We start from the raw sequence: 18,367 nt of genomic DNA on the forward strand, positions 1-18,367 counted from the left end.
TTCTAATAATAGAGACAACAGGTGCCTAACAAAGCACATAGAGGAAACAAACAGAACAGAGGGAGGACAGTGATAGAAGCAGATTAGAACATTAAAAACTTAGGGGCAGCTGGATGGTGCAATAGATAAAGCACTGGAGTCAGCAGAACCTGATTTCAAATCCTGCCTCAGACATTTGACATCTACTACCTGTTTGATCTTGGGCAAGTCACTTATCCCCTCCCTCCCACCACAAATACACACACACACACACACACACAATAAAGAAATTTACACATACACACATGAACATGGTAAAGAACATTTACTTATCCCCAAATAAAACTAGTACCATATATAATAATCTGTGCATAGTTTTTATTTTCAAATATGTATTTTCCACAGTTTTCTAATGCCCTCAATATTTATCTGCTGCCAACTAAAAAATTAAAAGAATTTTAAACCTTTCCATTGAAAATTTGAATCCTAACAAATTTCAGGCTTTTCCCTCCTAATCTGTAAATCAACATGCATTAAACACTATTATGTTCTAGCAACACTGCATATAAGTTTTCCAAAAATGTGTAAAGGTATAAAAAGGCTTTCCTTCTTAAGTTACGGTTGAGGAAATGACAGAATGAAGAACACTGTAGCTTGATGGAGGATAATTACAACAATTCTGTACCATCTATTAATTCATGAGGAAGAAGATTATATAATCTGAAGACTTTCAGAATGACCTTCCATCTGTGCATATCAGATAAAGAAGAAATCTCACTTTTTTTCTTCAGAATCATTCAGAAATTTCTTTGCATGGAGCAAAAAAAAATATGGGGATTAAAACTGTCCCACCTACAATAAAAAAGACTGAGGTAGAGCTTGGAGCCAATGTCTCTATATTGAAGGGTTCATGGTCCTCTCATGAAGTAGCTCTATCTTCCTCACAAATTAAGATGCTCTGTCTTTCCATGGCCCTGTTTTTAAAGGACTATATACATAGATATTCAAGAATAGCTATACCTAATACAGAATAATTCCACTGATTGACATGTGACATGTACTAAAATAAGCAAAATAATGTATCAACAGGGTCACAAATTAGATCAAACAAGAAATACTGTCACTGACTAGATGGTCATAAAATAGTCATCTGTTCCTGTTGGACAAGAAAAAAAATATATTGGGGGATTTTCCATCTAGTTGAGCCACCTCCATCATGCTGAGCATGGTCATCATAATGAGGAAAAACAAGTGTGAAGGGTCTCTAGTTAACTTCCTATAATTAAACAAGTAAACTTAAAATTTGTGGCTCATAGCTCTGGGACTTTATATACATAACTTTAATAGGATTCCATCAAAGTGGTTAATACTGATTGGAATAGAGTAGGGGTTCAAATGAATTATTTCTCATATTAATTAGTGAAATAGGATATTTTCTGTTATGTTTGATATGAGTAAATAAAGATAGGGTTTATAGGATTAAAAATGTAAATATAATTAACATTCCCCCTTAAAACCTGCAGTTAAACTAAAGTCATTTCTAGCATATCATTAATATTTTGAACTTTATAGTATCTAATGTACAGAACAAATTTAATTTTACAAATCAGATTTCTATTCTACATATGTGATACAGGAAAGAAAAATCAATACAAATGTGGATTTCTGAATATTATTTTTAGTGTTTACTTTTGCAATCCTTGCCAGTTTGCAGAAATTTCAACTCATATTACTGAAATATTTGGGTCACTTGGGGCATACACAAGAAAATTTCTTGGCAATACCTATCCTACAGGTAGTCAAAGACCAAAATGATTCCCTCAAATGCAAGCATATTACCAATAAAAAGCCAAATAGCACAATTGAATCTATTCCTGGTAACAAATTAACTTATTGTAAATCTATCCTCCCTTCCCCCCCAACAACTCTATAGTTATCTTTTAATTTTTCCATGGCAACCACATTTAGTATGGATCTGATTGTAAAACCTGGTCGTCACTTCTTTTAATATAGCTAAATTATCTTATGCATATAGGGGAAGCACTCTTTTACATAAACAATGTAAGATAAGGAATAATGAGCATATCTACCTATGGTAGCCTGGATGTCTAGCTCTTTTTATGTGGCCAATTCCTTTGCATCCTGCAGTTGGGCAGCCTCCTTGCTCAGAAGCTTCCACCAATTCCAGAGGACCTAAAGAGGTAAAGTAAGAAATAAAGTTATTCAAATGATCACAGAGTCGAAGTAGAAGTGACCACAAAAATCACAGAAGTGAAATAAATTGCCTAAAATCCATATAAAGTTGATAGCTTGCCTTAAATTTGTAGAGACTAATGAAAATGTTCAATTTTTAAAGATACCTTGAAACAGTCTGTTCTTTTATACAATTTAAGGATGCCTCAAGTAATCCTGTTTCAACATTCCTATTGAGCTACCAATCGGTAAAATAATCAACAAGCATTTATTTAGTGATGATGATGTACCTGGTATTCTGCTAAGCAAAAAAAAAAAAAAAAAAAAAAAAAAAAAGCTAAAACAGTCCCTGAGATCAAAGAGCTTATAATCTAAAAGGATTCAAACTATATAAACATTGGCACATGCAAGTTCAATACAGAAAGCTGAAGATGAATTAAATTTTGACTTAGTTGTTAGCCAGATAATCATGAATTCCAAATAAGTTTTGTATTGCTGAGTTCCTTTAATGATTCCTGTAATCTATGGTTTTATACACTAAAACAATATTGTAATTTGCTCAGATGTACTAAGTAGATCACTATTTCTTCCTCTCCGGCTTTATTCTTCTCTCCTCTTCTCTTTTCTGCCCTATCATCCTCTATCTCTCTGTCTCTCCCTTTTCCCCTAGCTTTCTCTTTAGACCATCATTCCTATATTTGTTTGCAACAAATGACATTCCTACAACGTGCTCTTCCTCTGTGGGGGATAATGTGAGGGAGGGAGGGGTAGAAGGCAATACCATGGCAGATGAGCCTCTGCTTTACACATGGTCTTAGAGAGTATCCTGAACCACTGAAAGATTCAGTGTTTTGCCTAGAACCACAGAGCCAGTGTGTGTCAGAAATAGCATTTGAATATCCTTGACTCACAAGGCCAGCTTTCTAGTTGCTTTTTCTTTTTTTCTGCTAATAGATTAAAGTTAACAAATTTTCTTAGTAAACATTTTTAGGAACTATGAAAACCTAGTCATATACTCTAATTCAACAATTTAAGTACTATGAAAATTTCCAGTTACAATCTAAGTGCAGCACTGTGAATTGGTCTCAATATGGGGAAGACCATGATTCAAGTTCCACTTTTGATATGTCCTTGCTATGTGACTGGGAGAGTTATTTACTTTTTACATGTCCCAGAAAATTTTCTATTACTATAGATTGCAGAGGAGTAAACCTTCTACATTGATTGATGCTTCCTATACCAAATAAGAAGTTATCTTTCCTTATCTTATGCCAAATTCACAATAAAGTAAAGATAAGATTCTTGCCAAGTCCCCGCTCCATCTCTAATTTCAATTTCAATCTTTTTTTTTAAAGGGATATATTCCATATATCTTGCAAGTATTATCATTCAATCTATTTCACTGCTGAAATATGAAACACTGCTATGTGTTTATTAATGCACTTGTTGAATAACCTTTCATTAAAGCTTTTCAAATCCCTTTAATATAAAACACTATTATTAAATCTATTTTTACTCCAAATACATATCAGCATAACAGACAAAGCAAAAGGTCATATGCAATAAAATATGCTCTCCTAAGGAAATTGTCTTCATCATAATTTTTCTATCACTCAAATAGAGAATCATTTATTAAGTATCTAATAAGAGTGCTAAACACTGTGCTCTTAAATGATCAGAAAACAAAAATTTCAAATGTGGTCCCTGCTCTCAAGGAGCATATGATCTTCTATATGTGAAGCACAAATAAGTAAGAACATGATTAACTGCATAAAAAAAACATAAAAACAATCACATTACTAAGCGCTACTGTACCAGGCTAACATAGGTGTTACAAAAGTTACAAGTACAAAAAAATGAAACAATCTCAACTCCTAAGAATTTACATTCCAATAGAAAAAAATAATAGATATACACATGTATATATACACACAACAAAAATATAAAGTAAATAAAAATACAAAACAGTTGAATACAATGTCAAAGGAGTGTCATGAGACATTCAAGGAGATGGAATAGGTGGTACCTGAACTGAACCTTAAAGGAACAGTATTTCCAAAAGTGAAGTTGGAGGAATTTCCAATACCAGAGATGGGTGATATAATTACCCAAAGGTAAGAAGACAAGAGGGAAAAAAAATCAGGCACTTGGAAATATTTTAGTGTAGCTGAAATGCTGAAAAGGCAGTATGAAACAAAGTTGAAAAGTTGGCTTGTATTCAGGCAGGCATGAAACTTCACCACCATGCTCAGGACTCTCTATATTTTACTCAACATGCAATGGAGTTAAAAGAAAAGAGAGAAATGAGACTCAAGTTGGAGAACGAGAAATACATTTTTGAACATGGCCAATGAAGGAATTTGCTTTGTATATTTATTATGAAGGTTTTCTTTTTTTGTATTCAATGGGGATAAAGGAGAGATGAGAAAAAAAAATAAATGTCTTAAATTTTTTTAATTTAAAGGGGGAATAAAGAAGCAATGAGGAAACCCTGAAATTTTCTGAGCAGAGGATGATGTGACTGAACATAAACAGAAGGATTAGTTTGGCAGTGGTGTGAACAACAGAGATCAAGATTAAAGACAAAAAATATATATATATAGAAAACTATTGTAAACAGTCAAGGTAAGAGATGATGAAGGCCTGAAGTAGGTTGGTGGATATGGAAATGGAAAGGAAGGGAAAGATATAAGACATGTTCCTAAATATTCTTTTTAAAAATAATGATAAATAAAATGATTCAAATTCTTAGCTGTATGAAAGTAAAATGAATCGACACATTGAATAAATTATGAAACATCAGAAACAGGCATACAATAAAGTTAAAAGCAGAAATAATATAAGAATTCAATGATGGTACCTTTTTAAAAAAGGGCTAAGCAAAGAAGTGAATCCATTTCTTTATGGGTAAAAAAGAATTGGCATTTTAGATTTGAAAGAGATTAGGAGAATTAATTTAATGCCACTCTCACCCCCCCTCCATTCTTAGAAATTTGTTCTTCAGATTTATGATGAAAAATGCTACCTACCCACAGAGAAAGGACTAATGGAGTCTGAATGCATATTGAAGCATACTTTTGTTATTTTATTAATTTTGGAGTTTTTTGGTCTGCATTTTCTTTTGCAACATGACTAATATGGAAATGTTTTACATGACAGCATATATATAATTTATATCCACATATATATAATTTATATCCAATTGCTTGCCTTCTTAAGAAGTGGAGAAGAAAGGGAGGATGAGAATTTGGAACTCAAAATTTTTAAAAACCAATATTAAAATTTTTTTTCATGTCATTGAGGGAAAAAAAAAGGAATTTCCCTTTCAGTTAACAGAAGGAAAAGATGCATCTTGACATTATTTTCTTTCTTATCATCAGTCTTATATTATATTACCACTTCAAATTATTAATTATTCTCTTAGTTATAAAATTATCAGCAATTACAAATGCTCTTCATTTCCCACTGCTTAGGAAATAACACTATTAAAATCAATAGATCTCTAAAAAACTTCTCAACTCAGCTATCTTCAACAGAATATGAATAATTTTATCTCTGTGGATATGTATTTTAACACAACCCATTTTTGGCCCACAAATTTCTGATATTTTCAACTCTTGGAGAGGAGGAGGATGTACTAATAGAGAATAAATAAGGCAGCCAGCCACTGAGGCTCTTTATGTCTCAGTTTTCCAAAACATAAAATGGGGGTGATATTGTCTCCTTTCAACTAATCTCAGTATCTTAAGGCAAAATAATTTATGAAACTAAGAAAAATTTACAATGCTTGAAAAGGGTTGACTTGGCAAGGGATACCCCAACAAACTACAAATGCTTAATTGTTTCTTTTAGTCATAATAATTTTTAAGGCAGCTAGGTGGTCCAATGGATAAGGTTAAAAGTAGTCATGAAGACTTCAAATTTCAATTTCAGATCTTGACTCAAACACTTCCTAGCTATGTGACTTTAGTCAAGTTATTTGATATTTATCATTCTCACTTTTCTCATGTAAAATGAAGATAATAATGGCACTTATGTCACAGCATAGTTGGGAGGATCAGATAAGATAACATGTCTAAAACATTTTTTCAAACCTTAAAGTGCTACCTAAATGCTAGCTATTGTTGACATTATCATTGTTATAAGTTCTCTTACTAAGAGGAGGCTGAAGAGGATGTCCTGTTTTTGCACACCAGCCAACTGGATGGATGTCAGGAGAATCTGCTTCAATCCAGTAATCATAGCTATTACTCCAACCATCAAAGTGCACCTAGAAATATAAGAGAAGATAATGTATTTCAGAGAACAAAAAATAGGAGAGTTACTATCTACATTAACAACTCATATTTTGATTTTTCAAGTAGATACTAATGTCTGATATGCTACAAGAATCAAAAAGTATTTTCCTCTATGATGTAGCCTCAAAGCAAAGTATTTAAAAAGGTAAGGTGTGCAAGTCTTAAGCAGGGAGATCTTAAAGCAATAACAGTAAAAAATAATTTAAATTAAATCTTAATTATACTATTCACTTGGCTTTATTTGGGGAAAAAAGAGCATCTCAAAAACAGTTTAAGTAAAAATTAGGTCCATAGGATAACAATCACTGATGCAATCAACAATTTGCTTTTTGATACTGATCTGAAAAGCATGCATGAATAACTGAAGAATGAGGCTTGTCCCCTGTACCAAAAGGAAGAATCCCTTCTGATGATGGATTAATAGCTTATGTGGTCACCAGCTGTAAAAAAACAGGAGATAACTGTGGGTGGTGGTGAAACCTAATCTGCCAAGCAGCTGCTTAAAAGCTCTTCCCTTTTGTTGGATTTTGGTTTTATTGATCTGTTTAGTTATTAGGGGTGACTGTCTTTTATCTTCTTCTTTGCCCCCTTCACTACCAGGAACTACGATGAAAGGAATTACTTGACTTATGCTTTAGCAAAAATAGTTTAAAAAGACATATGCAGTTTCTAACTTGAAACAAGTTGTGTTTCTAAAATTCCTCTACAACTCTAACAATCTCTAACAAACTCTAACATCCTCTACAATCTGTAACATAAAAGGTATTTTCCTTAAAAATGCTGCAAGTCTCAATGCATATATAGGAAAATGAATTCAAATGTTAAGATTAGATCTATACCACTAAAGAGAAAGTAAAACCTCTTCCTTGGGGACACAGGGAAAGGAGAACAAGAAATGTTAATGGATGGAAGTACAAGAAAAAGAGCATGAATTTATTTTTTACATACACAGAAGGAAAAGAATTCAGAAAGAGACAATGATAAACATGGAAATTTTAGTTCTTCTTTGTTAAATTAATACTTTAAAAACTATAAGAGAATTCTATAGCTTCATAAAGCACTTAGCACAGTATCTGGAACATAGTAAGACTATATAAATTTTAGCTATTATACAATATTTTGTTCCTCTTTATACACTGAAATGTTTCTTTGATGCTTCAGTTCAAAAAAAAATTTTTTTAATTTTAAAAGAAAGAATGAGATGTCCTCATCTCCTAAGTCATCAGTACTGCTGCCTCATTTAAAAAGAAAGAAAAAGAAAGAAAAGTGAGTGATCTCAGAAAGAAAGCTTTCAATAGGTGAAAATTTTTGCATCAAATCTCTGATATCTAGTACATAAAGGAATCTAAAACAAATATGAATGAATATATGAATGCACAAATGCAAAAGGCATTTACTAATGGCCTATTATGTGCAAACATTTTGCTAAAAGGAAGTACAAAGAAGAAAGACAGTTCCTGCTCTCAAAGACCTTACATTCTAATGGAACAGACAACACATATAGAAAGTTTCAAATGTAAGTCAGATGGAAAAGTCTCAGTCTTTAGAGAAAACAAGCAGAGAAACAATATGTCTTCTTTGTCATTCCTACTAAGAACATTTTATCAGTTTATGATATTTGGCTGGTATGAACTTTTTCGGTAGATCTTTATTAGTTGGGGCTACAGTTGGGTGGTAATAACTTTCTTTTCTAAGTATTCACTAGCTGCAGCTGCACATAGTACCCGCTAAAAAGCATTTGCCTAGTTGCATCTTCACAGGGGTTGATTTCCAAGATGGATGGCTGAGGGCATCAGACTGGAAATGTTATTCCCCAAATTCTTGGATTCAGAAATCATGACCTATCTTCACTGAAGTCTGAGGGGAGAAAATGGTCAAGGTGATGGTGAATTGACTTTCCTGAAATATGCTGTCTTCTGTCTCTTTCTGGATACTTTGTAAGTAAGCTTGCTTGTCTGCTCTATATGTAGCATGGCTGACCCTTTCTCCCCTAGAATTGTTTTCTGAGAAAATGGCTGTGGTAGCTAGAGTGAAAGCACTACCAGTGGTCTAGTGAGTGTTCCTATTCCTAAGGCTCTTATATCCATCAATTTGAAAGATCAAAACCCATTCCTAAATGATTAAGTCGTCAAAGGATAATCACACTGCCCTCAAATAAAGAACTACAAACTGTTAACAACAACATTAATGAGTGTTCCAAATATCAATAGAATTCAAACCAAGATAAATTTTAAGTTTTATTTTATATGAAATTATATCAAATTAGCTAAGAAAATAAGAAATAGAGGGGTTATAGAAAGAAGTAAACTAATGCAAATACATTTTCTTCTGTGGTAGCAAATATGTGCATGTTTGAAGCATTATAAGTTTATTTCTGCAAAATGATTCAAAACCATAATGATTCATACAAAGATTTCAGTGTGAAAATTATCCATCAAACTCTGATTGCTTTTAAGTTCAATATTTTCTTGAAGTTTTTCAAAATGTAATCAAATTGTTTCTAAACTACCATAAAGATTCAACATTCAAGCACAAACCAATTCCCAATAGAGAATCAGATACATACTTAAGTACTGTCATTTATGTTCTGGTTACAACAATGGAATAGCTCCATTTCTTCTTTGTTACAAATCAGCTATATAATAACAGCTGTGATTAAGACATTATGAATGTTTCTGTGCAAATGTCAGAATGTCTAAAATTTCTGATCACTGAGCGTGCAATTACAAATCATCTTGAAGCCATCACAGATCATCACAAATGTCTGACAGAAAGAGGTTTTATACTACCATTAACAAAGTATGTGGAAATGCTTGTCTTATTCCATAATTTAAAAAAAAAAGAAAGAAAATGAAAAAAACATGTTTTCTGACTTAGAATTATTTTCCACTTCTTTATTTTAATGTCTGACAGATTTTTCAAATGAACTGACTGGAAATACTGGTCAATGGTTTCTATGAAACTATAGCTAGTTTACCAGTGGTAGAAAAGAAGAAAATCACATCTAAACAGTTCTTTTCTCTTATATAATTTAGTTTATATATAAATACTGCTTTAAAAAATAAAGTAATATATGCCATTGAACATTAAGCACATTTACTATTTAATACACAATTATTAGTCAAGAGAAAAGTAAATTCATTTTTGTCAGTGGGTGAGGTGTATAAAATCGAAAAATGAATTTTTGTTTGTCAGCAGAAGAGTTTGTAAAATTTTCCTGCCATTTCCCACTATATTCATGTGAATGAATATTTTTACTTTATTTTGTTTTAAATCAAAATGCAGAAATAAACACAATGAAGACCCAGACTTAAGATTACGTCTGTCTAATGTTGAGCTACATACTGCATATCTTCATTAAAATAAAAAAGACTAAGCACAAAATTAAGTTTATCTTCCAGATTGCAATTTATTTTACTAAAGATGGTGTTAATATTCAACTAAGTCTTATACATTATAATAAGCATATAATATTTTGATGGATTGTCTAAAAATTGTTTCATATAAAACAATAATGATTTTAAAACATTTTATAATTTCATATTTTTCAAAATTATAGATAGAATAAAATTTTATGTTTATAATTATATAATATGCATTTTAATTTGACTTTTTAAGAAAAAGTTATCACTAGTTATAATCACTTAAATAAATCTAAAAGAATATTATTAGTTATATATTAAATTATTCAGGAGGTTTACAACACATTCTCTTTGATTAAAAAGGGCTAATAAATAAAAGCAATGAGGAATCATTGTTCTATAGTCCTAATAATAAAAAGAAATACAAATTAAAACAATTCTGAGGTGCTACCTCACACTATAAGATGGTAAAGTTGACCAAACAAGTTAAATGATAAATACTGGGAAGGCTGTGAGAAAACAGATATATTGCTGTATTATTAGTGAAGCTGTGATGTGAAGGAAAAGTTAATGGACTTAATTGGACATGTGAAGTGAGAGAACCAAAGATAAAACTGTTGCATGGGATATAAGATAAATTATGTAATTACAGACAGAAATAGGGAAGATAAAAGGAAAAATAAGGTAAATTAAAATTTAGCTTGATAATTAAGATTGAGATAGTGGAGGCAGTCAGAATTGGCAGGCAGACAGAATAAGTGACCTGTAGGCAGGCAGTCACTTATTATGTCAGTCAGTCAGTAAACATTTATTAAGTAGTTACTTTGCTCCAAGTTCTAAGGATACAAAGAAAGGCAAAAGACAACCTCTCTGCTCTTGAAGAGTTCACAGTCTAAAGAGGAGACAACATGCAAACAACTAGGTACATACCAAATCAATGATAGCATAAATTGGATATAATCAATGAAGGGAAGGAATTAGGATTAAAGAGGATTCAGAAATGGTTCTTATAAAAGGTAGGATGTTTGTTAACTGAAACTTAAAGGAAACCAAGCAGCAGAAGTGAGAAAGACGAGAATTCTGGGCATGAGGGACAGCCAGTGAAAATTCCTGGAGTTGGGAGATGAAATCTTGTGCAAGGAAGAAGAAAAACAGCCAGTGTCACTGGAGTGTAGGGGGTGGGAAGTGGACTGAAAGATAAGATATAAATCACAAGGGCAAATAAGTTGGAACTGAATAGAGCTAGACTACTTTTGCGAAATTTGCAGCTTCATAATCATACTTTTCTCCATGAAACAAAGATTCATCTTTCAAATAACTTTTTAAAATAATAGTATTCATCAGGCCATTCTCCTGTAATCTAGTTTCCTCCACCAATCTAGCATGTCAAGCTTTACCTTAGCTTCAGAATGGTAAAATGTCACTATATACAGCTAGGCCTGGGGCTATTCCCAGTTCTCATTCATTTTTTTATCTATACTACTTATATACTTTTCCACCTCTAACTCTGGGAACTAATCAAATCAAACTACTATTTCTGTATATTTCTTATAACTACTTTTTCTACTTACAAAACTACTTATAACTATATTTCTCATAACTACATCTCAGTGACTTCTCTGATCAAATATTCCTTCAGAGCCACCACTATGTCATGTTTTATAAGCTTCTGACTCCTCACTGTTTCCCCAATTCTAGGCACATTGGTATCTAATAAATCATGATTCATTCTGGTACTATAATGGAAAAATGGAATAGCTTCTGAAGAGAGTTTATTCTGGAAAAGGCTAACTGAAAATCATCCAAAGGATAATGGGGAGATGCAAAGTTGACACAGATAGTCTGCACTTTGTTAATGACAAAGAATTAAAAGGAAAAGCAAAGTAAAGAATAGAACTAAAATACAGGAGCAAAAAGATGGACTAGTTACATGGAGAAGGAGAATCACTGGACTAAATGGTATTTTAGTGATGTCAAGTGGATAAACAGAAAAGTCTCAGCACTTTGCCAGGGACTCTTCTAGTGAATTAATGAAGGATATTGAAAAGAATTGAAGGTGAAGGATAGCCATGAACTAGAGGCAATCTTCAACATTGTACATAACGTGCAAATCAAAGAAATCAAAGATTCATGTGAGCTTCAAACTGAGTAATACAGCTGAAAATACCATTGAAAAGAGCTGAAAATAGCATTGAAAAGATTGAATTTAATCTATTGTGATTGGGACAAATAAATTACTCAATGCTACTGCTTACTTTTTTTTTTAACTATAAAATATCTGCCATTGAAATGGTTATCCTTCAAAACCAAATAAATGAGAAAAATATATAACTGTTAGGAAATTTAGCTATTCTAAAGTGTTATGGATTAAAATATTTTATTCTGCTTTTAAAAAGCAACTAGTGGGCTTGCTTGGAAAGAAGAAATGTAATCCTACTGATGAAATTACTGTCTCTAACAGGAATTTATTCTTATATTCTTTGGAGAGAAATCATTATTTCCAATCCAAAGTACGAGATTATAAACTATTACTCTAGGAGTCACAAACCTTAATGTTTTAATAAACTATCCATGGAAGTTTCTTATTTCCTCCTCCCATACCTGGGAAACATAAACTATATTAAAAACAGATATTATTTAGGTAGGAATATTATTTACATTTTAGATCACTTTACAATTTGGCTGCTTAATAGTAACTAATGTTAACTTACATGATATAGACAAATACTCTTTTCAACATATTTGAGTGGTAAGTATTCTGGAAATTTGGGGGCTCTAGAGATTAAAAGATCTTCATGCTGTAAATGAAATCCTTTCTCTTTGAAAATCAAAAAAATGTTTCTTAAGATACAGCACCCAAAGTTAATCTATTATAAATGAATCTTAATTCCCAAACAATAGCTGTACCTTAGAAGCCAATACTTTATTTTACTAGAGTTTCTATGTTCTCATCTGATTCTGTTTAAGAGGATTCATTTTAACTGGCCTCATGTCTTAGAATGTCAAGAGATCTGAATGAACAACATAAATGTTCTGAAAATGTAAAATGACACTGCTCTTGCTTTTACATAATACTTTGTTAAAAAATAGAATTTTTGTCAGGAAGCTACAATAATAATTCTAGATTATGGAAAAATGAAACAATAATTTCATTTTCCTCACAAAGAAAAATATAGAAAGCCAGGGGATATGAGACCTGTCATAATTACACCAACATAAAAACATACATATTTATATATATATACATATATATATGTATACACACACACACACACACATGCAGCCCTAACTACTATTTTAACTAACAACATGAAGAGGAAACTTCCAGTGGATTACCACAACTAATTTGAATCACAGTCAAGAAAAATCAATTGCATCATTTTTCCCTCTAAATATCTTTTGTTGTTCACAACATCATAGATTTAGGGCAATGGAGGGACATGTGCATCACTTAGACCAACCTAGTTACCCTGAGTTCCAGAGAAGGTATATTAATTTGACTAAGGCCACATAGTTAGTAATAGCACAATGAAGTGGCCCAAGTGTTCAACATTTATTATCACACCAGATGTAAAGATATTAAAATACCAAATTTTATTATATAAACCCAAAAGAAAGGAAGAATAGTAAACCTCAGACGATCCTGAATTTTGTGTATTCCTATGGTAAGAAAAATTAAAATATATGGCATTATAACAAAGTAACATACAACTTGGTAATGCTTTTACTCTGAAGAACTTGCTACTAAAAAGCAAACTCATACTAAGAAAAACTTACTTTTATTCTGTGCTCATCAGTATCTGCAACAGTTGCTACTCTAATAAACACAGGATTTCTTTTATCTACAATCTCAAATTTCATTTTTTTCTGGAATCCATGTGCTGGTTTCTGAAATAATGGAAGATGATTTTTAGTGAAATGTTTAAAAAGCAATTAAATTAAGTACACATTTTTATGCTAGAAACCTAATTCAAAGAAAAAAAATCTTTTAAATCTAATTAGGATAATAAGCAATAGGATAGGTCCAGAGGAGAGAATTAATCAGAATAGGAGAAAATCATATTCAATTCATGAAGTTAAATGCCTATTTTGTAGAAAAGTCCACAGGAACTCCAAATTATCTGCGAATGATTCATTTTGACACAAAACTGGGCAAACTGTGAAAACTAGGTCTCCATGAAAACTGTCTTTTCATTTCTTTAGTGTTTTTAGTATCAATTTAATCTATTAGCAGCCACTAGAAAACATCTCATTACCAGAGGCAAGACAGCAAAAGGGGCTTCAGTTTTTTTGATTAGGGGGCATCTCATTATGGCATCCAAATTCCCCTATAAAAAGTTATCTCTACCTGAAAGAAGCTGAGAGCTTCTGTAAACCAAAGCATGCAGAGGATCTTTTGTATGTAAGTAAGAACTAGAAGCAAAACTGGAGAAACCGCTACCTGTGGCATGCCTTATTAGTCCTTGAAAGCAGCAGTGCACCACACTAAAATAAAGGGGAGAATCTCCACAGTATCTATATTGCTCACTCCATACTCCATGAACAAGCAATCCAGGGGTTACAAAATAATGGTTAGTAAGCTGACACTCACTCTGATCCATCTAGTGGACTTATTTTTGTAAGTTAAAATTAGATGTTTAAATGGTACTGACAAATCAAATGACACTGGGGAAAAAGTAAAGAAAATATTTTTCTATTAAGCAAGAAAGCCGCTATGAACAAGGCTGCTTTAACACTTGATTTGCAAACTAGCTTTGCAAAAATAGTTATCAAAATACACTTCTCAGGAAATCAGGCAGCTGATGATTTTATTTCACTTTTAGGAGCAAAAGATCCAAAAAGAAGAGATTATCTAGGTATTTTTTCTCAAGAAAGCAAGTTCTAAAATATCTCAAGTAAGGATCCACTCAATATTGTATCTTACATTACTTCCAGCTATCTGTACCTGTATCATAAATATTTCATACCAATGAATACTTTTTCCATCCCATCAGTTTGTCGTCAATAGAAACGATAACTTTTTCAACAATCTTTTTTTTTTTTTGCTGTTTAAAATCCATTATATTTAAAAATGTTCAGGGGTACCTAATGTGCTAACTCAACCATCAGCTATCTAGAAAATTCTGCTACCCATAATAATTTATTCCTTAAGGTAATAAATTGCTAGACTGTTCCTATACATACCGTTTGTTCTATATACCACTTATATAAAGATTGGAATTTTAATGTTTAAATTTTAATTCATATTTTCTTTACAGGTAAGAAATAAAGTCAGTAAAAAAAATAAGGATTTTAAACTCTTAAAATACCTGTCATAAAGTCAACTATATAACTTTTACACTTTGATCCATAGAATTTGTTGTTAACTGAATTTCATAAATAATTCTAACAAGTCATCTGATTTCTCAGATCTTTGTAGACAAGTATCAAATTAAAAGTTCGCACATGGATAATAAAAATCACAGCTGAAATTAACACTGAAGGAAGAAGCAGAAAAATTATTGCTATCATATGCAATTAATGGTAATGATTATAAATCTGAGTAGCCAATATAAATTTAAATTATATCCAACATATTTTAATCTGTTATATAAAAATATATAACACACATATGGAAGTTTTCCATCATTTAAAAAAATTAACATTTCAAAGGAAAATATATTTCTGTGCAACATTTGCTTCATTGATAATGCTAAATAAATGGTGGGTTATTCTACAAATTGTTCTTCATCTGGAACTCACAACTGATAGGAGAAGTTTCATCTTATATTGTACAGTTTCACACATATACTTAAAAATGACGTTCCTTTGGAAACTTTTCCTTTTCGCGAAATAAGGTATCTTTCCCCTTTATTTCTCTCCCTCAGAGTTTGAGATAATTAATTACCATGGAATAATTTTTTAAAAAATTTAATATCCTAGCAACTATAAAACTATGCCAAAGAAAATTTTTTCCCATTTCCTGTAGACTAGCCATATTAAAAAATATACAAATGCTTTTAATAGATCTTCCTCTTTCTTTTTCCTTTAAACTCTTAGAAAAATAAGGACTTTGGTCTTCCAAATGTCAAAGCAAATGTTTGTGGTGAGAGGAAAAATCAGTGGTACAGAATTTCTGTATCTTTCTTCTCACTTTATGTTTGCTTCCAATCCTAACAGAAAAGAAGCATAGATGTTATGCCTTCATCATCCTTCATATCATTAAGACAGATGCTAGAAATATGCCATAATAAATATTCTTCTGCATTTAACTCAATAAATATACTGGATCAAAATCATTAAAACAATCAAGTATAGCTTAACTTGCCACATGGCATTTTTATAGAAAATATAGAAAAATAGCACTGACCAAACAAAAGTTTCTTTCTCTCGCATTCTACACTGAAAAGGTTCTTGCGAAGTCTAGTTAGAAAAATATATAGCTAATTGATAGTACCATTTACTGTAGTCTGCTTTTAATGCCTTTATGAAAAAAAAAACAACAGAATTAAAGTTAAATATGCTATTTTTTGTACTTCATATATAAAGCATATAGGTATATAACCAGATCAAACTTGGTAAATAAACCCTTTCATTTAAAAAAGATCACTTGCTGGCAATCAATGTATAGTCAAAATTGCATTGAACTTTTTTTTTACATTTTAAAAAACAATCATAAACTACTCTGGAAGATATGAATTTTTAAGTTTAACTTCAAAACATAGAGTTTTCTTTTTAATACCATGATTATGTTTTGCTTCTATTCTCTACCTGTTTCTATTTTGGCTTCTCTTGCATGATCTATTTTGCTTCTTAATTTCACTAGATGAATCTCTGATCTGGAACTAAAATATAATATTAAAAATAGCTTAAGGAATCTGTTTTGCCTAACTATATATACTTGTAATAGATTCTGCTTTTCTTGTGTTTTTAGTAGTTAAGAAAGGAAAAGATAAAGAAAGAAAATTTGGAACTGAAAATAAAATAAAAATGATTTTTTTCAAAAACTGTACTAAATTTATTCAGATGAATAACTCAGTAAAGGTATCAAACAAAATTGTTTTGATTAATAAAGAAACAATTTGTTCCTGAAAGTGTTTTACTTGAATTAAAAAACAAAATGTTGCTAAGAAAGTAATCATTTGTAAATTTCTAGAATTTATTTAGAAAAACTAAAAATCAGTATTCACTAATAAAAATTAGTAGGACACCATAAAATATAGTCACTTACCACTTTAAAAGCCCTTGCAGGAGCAGGTAAAGAATTAGTTTCTTCCAAGTATTTGTCCCAGGAAAAATGTTTCACATTTGGGTAATCTAAAAGGAGATTAAAAACAAACAAAAAATCTATATACAAAAGCTAAATGCTAACATAAAAAATAATATATAAAATTACACCAAGATTCTTATTAATATCATCAGAAAATATTAATATTATGGTTTCTAAAACCATTTTCACATAATAACTCCAACAGCCTTTACCACAGATCACACACTCAGGCCATCTATTTAAACTAAATATTTCCTTTTGATTCTGTGAACTTGATTTTCATCTTCAGGAATTTTAAGTTGAAAATATAAGGCTAAAAATAGTTTTAAATTTTTTTTAAAAAAGAAAAAAGTCACTTGTCATTTAATAATACAATTTGCATTATTTAATTTTTAATATACTAGTCTAAATCTCTCTATATATCTATATCTTTTCTCCTCAACTCCATTTGAACACCTATGAGGCAGGGACTATTATTCATGACCCATACAATACCTGGCCCACAGCATTCATTAGCTGATGAGCAGACTCTTGCCCACAGTTAAAAATCTATAGGACCAAAATTTTGCTTAAAAACAACAGAAAGTAAAATAACTTTAAAGTACTACTTGACACTATCAGATTGGCAAACATAACAGCAAAGGAAAAAGAAAATGTTGGGGGTAATGAGGAATTAAGGAACAGCATGAACGTTGAAAAGCTGGGTGACTATAATGGTGGTAGCAATTTCAACAGAAATAGGGAAATTCAGATGAAAAGTAATTTGGGGAGAAAAGATGAATCTGGGATACAAAATCATAGAATTAGAATTGGATAGGATTTCAGAAGTCAGCAAGTCCAACCTCAGCATTTTACACATGAGAACACTAAGGTACAGGGAAATTAAGAGATAAACCCAGAGTCTTAGAGCTATTAAGTGTCTGAGATGGAACTTGACCTTAGAATCCTAAGTCAATCTGCAAGTCAAGCGTTCTATTCATTATGCTATCCTAGTTACCTCAAACATATTGAGTGTGGGATTCTTATGGGACACCTAGTTTAAAGGGTATATAATGATGCATAAAAGTAGATTAAATAAGAGAATAGGCCGGGATATATATAGATCTGGACATTTGCAATACTAATGACAATTAAAACCTTGGGATTCATGAGATCACCAAGTGAGAGCATAAAGAAAAGAGGGAAGAAAAACAGAGGAACTGAGCATCTAAGAAAAGACAGGCTAGCCAAGGTAGTGGATAGGGGAAAATAGTGGAAGAGAAAGTTGATGTAGGCTTATAACCATA

The 18,367-nt window shown here is 31.4% G+C and overlaps 1 protein-coding gene across 2 annotated transcripts in view; it reads right to left on the minus strand.

Annotated features, from left to right (window-relative positions):
• The window catches only part of L3MBTL3 (L3MBTL histone methyl-lysine binding protein 3), a 144,385-nt gene that overhangs the window by 42,779 nt on the left and 83,239 nt on the right, over nt 1–18,367 (minus strand). For both annotated transcript variants that reach the window (XM_031964281.1, XM_031964282.1), the window contains 4 exons: nt 17,043–17,128; nt 13,610–13,720; nt 6,328–6,442; nt 2,070–2,172 (listed from right to left, as the gene is read on the minus strand). In XM_031964281.1, coding sequence (XP_031820141.1) covers nt 2,070–2,172; nt 6,328–6,442; nt 13,610–13,720; nt 17,043–17,128 — 415 coding nt within the window. The remainder of the gene's footprint in view (nt 1–2,069; nt 2,173–6,327; nt 6,443–13,609; nt 13,721–17,042; nt 17,129–18,367) is intronic.

The sequence above is a fragment of the Sarcophilus harrisii genome, chromosome 4, assembly GCF_902635505.1.
Source record: "Sarcophilus harrisii chromosome 4, mSarHar1.11, whole genome shotgun sequence".
Classification (NCBI taxonomy): domain Eukaryota; kingdom Metazoa; phylum Chordata; class Mammalia; order Dasyuromorphia; family Dasyuridae; genus Sarcophilus; species Sarcophilus harrisii.